General features: G+C 40.5%; 1 protein-coding gene across 7 annotated transcripts in view; it reads left to right on the top strand.

Annotated features, from left to right (window-relative positions):
• Nucleotides 1-3891: 3891 nt before the first annotated feature.
• Nucleotides 3892-7336, top strand: part of NTNG1 (netrin G1) — a 144926-nt gene continuing 141481 nt past the window's right edge. For all 7 annotated transcript variants that reach the window (XM_062497556.1, XM_062497553.1, XM_062497551.1 and 4 more), the window contains exon 1: nucleotides 3892-4137. In XM_062497556.1, the coding sequence (XP_062353540.1) occupies nucleotides 3892-4137 (246 nt within the window). The remainder of the gene's footprint in view (nucleotides 4138-7336) is intronic.

Genomic DNA, 7336 nt, shown 5'->3' with positions numbered 1-7336 from the left:
TCTGTAAAGGGGGTGTCTCCTCCATCTGCAGAATTAACACCCTGCCTGAGGTGTGACTTCCCCAGCTGGAGAGGGATGCATGTACTCAGAGCCTCTTCACAGCTGATTCCAGCCTGGGGGTCAGCTGCATGCCATTCTTCTCGGTGGCTGGGACACAGTCACCTGTGGCCAGAAGGACCGCGGACGGAGCGGCCCTCCGAGGGGAAGGCAGCGAGCAGATGTGGCCTTTGTGCCAGTGCCTCCTCGTGTTTTCCATAGTGCAGAGGCTGTGGCAAGTGGGAATGAATGTTCACGTGGGAATGAATGTTCAAGGCCCCAGCGCTGCTGCCCCACAGAAGACGTGGGAGCTGTGTGTTCTGGAGGCTTTGCACCCATCAGCTGGAGTCCTCCCGGTAGTTTGCTGTTCCCTTGCCCGCAGCCAGCAAGGACGCTGATCCTTCTTTGCCACCTCCATGGCCCCAGCTCCCACAGTGTGCTACTAGCAGGGCGGGGTGGAGGCAATCAGACTGTAGTTATTCCTGGTTTGTTTGATTTCCTTTTTCTAAGGTCAAATGCACAGGTATTACCGGGGACAAAAATCCCTCTTGCTGTGTGTGGCCCACAGCTAGAGGCTTGTCACTAAGCATCTGGTAGAGCTGGAAACTTCAGAAATGTTACTCTAAATGGGTTTTTTACAAAATAATTTGAATAGGTATGTCCTTAGCAATAGGGCACTGAAATGTAAAATGCATATCATGAGTGACTCTGCAGGAACAAAGAAAAGCGAGACAAATAATAAAACTCCCATCAGAAAAAATCCTGGCAGCACTCAGCACATGATCCTTAATGTGCTTTGGTCAATATCTTTCTCTATATCAATGGAAGCTCATTAAAAGAAGATATTGCAGACTAACTGAGCCATGCCATACTAGTTCTTGCCAAAGCTTGACATTTTTAATACATTAATAATATGTCTATAATGTAATGGAAAACTATTAATCAGAACTGGTTATATGCCAGAAATTTAAGCTATAATTGGCTGCTTCTTGTCAGGAGTGTCTGTCGTGCATGGCTACAGCTGCTTAATGCTCAGATGTCATGCACTCCTCTGCACTTTTTTTCTTGTCAGGGCACTAAATTCAATCGATGTTATAGTCTATAATTCTGTGTAACGACCATCATTATGACTGGCTTACTTTAATGAGAATTTGTTATATGGGAAGTATTTTAGCACAGTGTGTTAAGGTAGCGGCTTGCTTCACATTATTTAGTCCTACCCAGTCCTGTTTATTAGAGGATCTGAGTCTTAGCAGTTATAAAAGGTTATGGGTAACTGAAGAGATAGAAAGGAAGAAATTAAAGAAAACAAACTCTTTTTTTTGCCTGATTATACAAGTTTGCAATCTAAAGATAATTAAACTCAGTAACTTATTTCTACATAGAAAAATTATATATATATATATACTTACTGTGTATTCCAGCTATGACCAAGCCATCTCCAATAAACGGTATTTGATTTGCCATAAATTTAAAATAATTTGGGGCCTCTTCTAGCAAGGAGTTGTTTTCCATTTTCATGGTGACATAGTTTCCCATAACCCTAAGCTATGGGGTCTTGTGGATGCGTTTTTTTCCCCTTCAAAATAGTAAATATGTTGGAAAGGAAACAGAGAGGGAAGACATGTCTTTAGAATTATATGGAAAGTATTCTCAGAATTACCAAATTCCAAAATAATATGCAAACACTCCCACTGGAAAAAAAAAAAAAAAAAAAAGAATGCAAGGTTGCTACAAAACCAACAATACTACCCAGCATGCTTCTTAAAGAGATTTAAATTTAATTTGGTCTCAGATATTTCTGCTTTTGTGTCAAATTCAGATTCGAAGCTTAAATATGTTTGAACGAATTGAGAATTGTTACTGCAGGAAAATTCAGATATTCACTATGTATTCTGATAAAATACATGAGAGTTGTATGGTAACACTTGATAAAATGAATATAATGGAAAATTGCATTTACGTCCATACAGCAATTATTGTAAATTACTTTGCTATGGAAACACAATTCAACCATCTGTTGGCATTTCATGGTGTCTGTAGTTTAGCTCAGTTTAAGATGAAGCATTATTTAAATATAGGGAGGCTGTTTGGGAATAGCTTTGAAGATAAGTTTTGAAAATGCATATTCCCGATGCGACACGTTAAGGAGCTTACCAGGTCACACACCTCTTCCCGTGGCTGTGGGGTGTAGGAGGGTGCACGACACTGGGCATAATTTAAAACTGGGAAGCAAAGCAGGCTGTGGAAAGTGGTGACTTACAGTCATTTCTCAACATCTGTCTGACAGGGCTGCCTAGATTTTAGCATCCAGACAAAGGAAGTGTGGAAGTGCTGCGGCGTCTGGCTGGAATCTCCTGCCGACAGCCCAGCGCCCCGGCTCTCCGACCTCGGGTGGTACAGGCTGACACAAATGCACTGGAATGCCTAGCTCTGGTTCTCCTTGGCCCTGGTTAGGGTACTTTCTCTGTCTTTGCAGTTTTCCTCATACATCGTTTGGATTTTCTTTCCTGCGTTATTTAGGAAATGTATATTTGAAGTTGCTCTGATAACATTCTAGCATTTTCTACCTGGAATTATATGATTCAGGTGCTACAAAGTGAGGGAATTTCTGGTTGTTTTCTGAAGAGGGAAATGGGTATAGATCTGCTGTGAAATAAGTGCTGAGTACTCAGGTACAGCCACCCTCGAACCTAGAAAATAAGGGGGGCATCCTTATAGTAAGCTGCAAAATAAGCCGTTATCTTTTTCAGTAGTTTGTCATCAATGTGGTCAGTAAATCACAGCTCAAAGGGGAAAAGGAAAAAAAAAAGGAGCAAAGCTCTTGCAATCCGAATGAGAATTGTCAAGAAAATTGAATCGTACTTGCCATATCTTTTTTATTCTTAAAATAATAATAATAATAGTATAAAAGAAATATGCGAGGCTTTTGGAGCTCCACGAGGTCCTCTTGCCAAGAAACTACCAGCACCTGCTAGCCCTGATGCCCATCTCTGTGTCACTTTAATAAAAGAACCTTGCTGCTGCTGCCCTGCAGTGCTGGTCTGCCTGCTCCCCTGCCTGTCTGTCTGCACCATCTGGGCCGTGGCTGAGTTCAGTAGTTTGCTCTCCAGTTTTGCTAGGGTGAAAATACAGTTTTGGAAGCAGGAACCTCTAACTCACCGGGAACATTATAAATCTGTCTTTGTTAGAGTACAGTTAAATCCTTCATGTCAAAATACTTTTCACTGTGAATGATTTTGGTAGTTTCTTCATTCTAGCACAGAACCCACAGTAAAGGTTATCCATATTGTACCAATTTGCTTTATATTGCATCAAACCTCCAAAATGTCAACATATCGTATATTTTGTAATGCATTGATTCTTGGACAATAACTGTAATTTTTATTGTTTCTAAAAGGGTGCTGGTGCCAGAAGAAAAGGATGATTGATGGGAAACAGACACCAGCCTATAGACACTCACCCTCTTCCTTCGGATACTGATTTATCAGTGTGTCCAGGCATCCCCTGCAAGCCCTGAACACGGAGGATCACTCAGGGTTATCGACAGCGTAGCAGAAGACCTGCAACTTCACAAATTATTATCTGCTGTTGGACATATTTTACAAGAAGCCCTGACAGATAAGTTATAAGACGAAGGACGAGCGCTTCATGGCTGTGAAAAGCTGTCATCAGGGCCTGGGTGGCTTCTACCAAAGTCTTTAACATAGTGAAAAAAACATCCTATCCTAACGCTTCACATTTGAGCTGGAACCTATTTTATAAATATATACATGTGTATGTACATATAATCTCTAGATTGCCCATACGCCAGCACTGAGCATCCTTACGAAGCTGACATCAAAGGATTTAGAAATGTATTTGTCAAGATTCCTGTCGCTTCACGCCCTCTGGGTTACTGTATCCTCCGTGATGCAGCACTACCCTTCTGTGTGGGGACACTATGACGTGTGTAAGACTCAGATTTACACGGAAGAAGGAAAAGTGTGGGATTACATGGCCTGCCAGCCAGAAGCCAGAGACATGATCAAATATGTAAAAGTGACTCTGGATCCCCCAGACATAACATGTGGAGATCCTCCTGAGACTTTCTGTGCAATGGTAAGGCAAGCTTTGCATTTTGCGTAATTAGTGGGGATATATTTGTGATAGATGGCTTCAAAATAGAAGCCCTAGAGTGCACACTAAATTATCCAAGAAAACCTGCATCATATTCCAAATGAGAAAGGTTCTGCTGTACAAAACTCTGAGCAGTACATTATGCTGAACAATGAGATGTTCTGCTTATGAGGAGTTGACTTTATCTGAATTCAGTCTCTCTGCAGCAACTTTCAATGTATCAAAAGAAACCAGCATAAAACTCCTATTGTGCTAACCCATAACTGGGGTGGCCTTTGCCTGGTAAAGAAAGACTTGAATGAACCGATTCCACTAAAATCAGTTTAAGGCATCATAGCATGGCATAATTAAGCATGATTTCCAAACAGTAAGACGAATTGAACTCAAATTGCTAAAGCTTAAAAAATGGTGGTGGGAGTTGGGTTGTTTAAGTTTTCCCTGCTCCCCAAGGAGCTGCAGCAGGTGTGTATGGACAGTACTGCTAAAAACACCTCCAAGCTCTAGCAACTACTCAGAGCTTTCTTCCTAGCTGAAACCGTACGCATTCAAACAAACTAAGAGAGACCAAAGCCCCTTATTTTACATGGTCCTAAAATAGACTGGGTTTGGAAATGTTTGGCTTGGTAAGTAAATGCACAAGTATAAGAAACCATGCAGACACTGTTTATGTACATACACACATATTTATATGTATGTATATCAATCTTTTACAGCTGTGCTGCTCCCAAGTGTTTGACAGATCACACGGTGGGAAGTTTTTTCAGTTCAAGGAGATCTTTAATTGGTAGAAAACTTCTTTGTCCTTATGCCCACAGAGGATTTCTTTTCTTTGACATTGAATATTTCTGTTAAATAGTGAATGGAAGATATTGAGTTCCTTGACTAGAAATTAATGAGTTTGGGGTACAAAACATGCACACTTACATCTGTTAATACAGTGCTGGAAACAAGCACTACATTACCTACATTATTTAGGTTTGAAAAAACAATGAGTTTTGGTAAGTGAGGTTATCACAACTGAGAAAAGTCTACAAGATATTTATTTGCCTGTGTACAAATCATCATTGCTGGGTGACAGCATCCCTGCAGGAAGGAAATTTGTTTTTAAATGCCTTGTGGCATCATTTTCCACCACTGCTGTTCTGTAAAGAGTTCAGATCCAACCACACATACATTTAAGGCATTATTTGCACGCATGCAGTTGCTTCCCACATACATTATGGTAATAGCCACGTGATAAATTGTGGAGCTACATGAATAAATTACATTCACTATGAACCTTTGACTGCACCACTTGCTCTCTGCCCACTAATCCATCTCTGCTGACATGTCTTTGACACTCTAAACCTCCAAGCAGCTTCAAGCAGCCACTGTTTAAAAACAAATGGAAGTCATGTGCCCCACATAATATTGTCTTGCTGTTTTTTGTCCTTAATCTTGAAATACATTTTTCCCTCTGAATAGTAATAGCTATGATTCAGCACTCAATAATATTTAGTAACTCATCATGTAATGCAGAAAGTTGTTCTTCTAAGAAAAAAAAACAAATTAATCTGCCCAGTAAAACTTGTTTCTTCCTTTTGGTGCAGATAAACATTGCAGCAGTTCATATCTTAAGTAATTCTGTAAGTTTCTGAAGGCCTTTGTTATCAGTATGCACTTTAGTTAGAACAACAATTTTAAACAAAAAGCAACCAGGCAAACAAAAGACATTTTGATTAAATCTAAGTGTTAAAAATGGTGCCAGAACTCCCCTGGAAAACATTTGACTGCACCAGGTCATCAGTGCTGTGATGTGAGATGAAAGTTTGCTTGGCACTCACCTGAGGTTACAGCTGTAGCTCACCTGCAGCTTAAGCCTGTGAGATGCAGAAGGCCAGCAGAATCCTCACACGTGAAGCAGAGAGAGGGGAGCAACTGGGGAAAATGGAGAGAGAGCATGCAGAATGAGAGTGTGTATTTAGCTACACAGGTGTAGAGTGACTGAGTGTTACATGATAAACTCTGGGATTTGTTTTCAGGATAGATGTAGATTGTACATATACACTGTATTTAGATATATATTGGTAATGGCTTGGCTTGCTTGAAACATAAGGAAAATCACAGAAATATTTAATGTTCCTAAGGAGCTGCCCATGGCTCACAGCAGAGCATTCTCATCCCTAAAAATGCTTCTTGTCTATCTGTATTATAGCTACCTGAGGGAATTAGATGCTTCCTTCAAAATGAGGTTTTATATATTTTGTAGGGCTGAGCCTCTGGCATGTTTTGAGATGTTTTATTTTTGTGTTCGTTTTTAGTTTTAGAAAATGAGTTAAGAAGATACCACTGACATACTCGGAGAAAGTGGGCAGCGGAAAAAAGAGTCCTTTCATGTTAGGCATGTTCTTGTGCTAAAAAATCCCAAATTTGAAGTGACAAAGATGCAAAGGTTTCTTTTCAGCATGGTGAAGTGCCAAACTGGCTTAGACAAATGCTTGGTTTTCTTGTAAGTACTGGCTATGTGCCTGCAAAACTGTACCACTGTTTTGTTATTGAAATCAGGGTAACACTGACTTGGAGAAGAGCAGGGTCTTTTCAGCTATTCTAATAATAAGCAAGGGTACCAAGCAGCCAAGTCTGCTTCTGCAGGATGACAAGGAGGTTGAAGCAGCCTCCTGTTTAATTTGCATGTCAGTTCCCTGATCAGACTTACTAATTTTCTGTTCACCAAATGGACTAAGGTACTAGTTGTTGAGTTTCTGTCAGCCTTCAGTGTAATATAGATTAGACCCTTGAAACAAACCAGAGTGAGAATTTCATTCAAGTCCTGCTGGGAGATTATGGTAGAATCTTAAGGCAGTCTTCGAGAGTAGCTGATAATAATCTGCAATACCATACAAAGGAGCCGTGAATTGCAATGTGTGCAAGCATACAATACAGAGGAGATGGGTGGTTAAATTGACCCCCTACTTATTTCTGTATATTCCTCATGGTATTAAATGTTCTTATGAGTCCATGATGAATTTGTCCTTAGTGAGCTTGTTTAGCTGACAGACTGAAGAACAGGGCTTTGCATATGTAAATTTGTTGCAAAATATAACAGCCCTAGTTGGCAGCTAAAGCCAGCGTTTGGCAGCTCACCACTTGCAGGTACCTTCATGGTGTCCCCCCAGAACAGCATTTGTAGGTATTATGAGGA

The sequence above is a fragment of the Cinclus cinclus genome, chromosome 8 (assembly GCF_963662255.1).
Source record: "Cinclus cinclus chromosome 8, bCinCin1.1, whole genome shotgun sequence".
NCBI classification, from domain to species: Eukaryota; Metazoa; Chordata; class Aves; order Passeriformes; family Cinclidae; genus Cinclus; species Cinclus cinclus.
The sequence above is the reverse complement of the archived record's forward strand: the minus strand, read 5'-3'. Positions and strand labels throughout refer to the sequence as shown.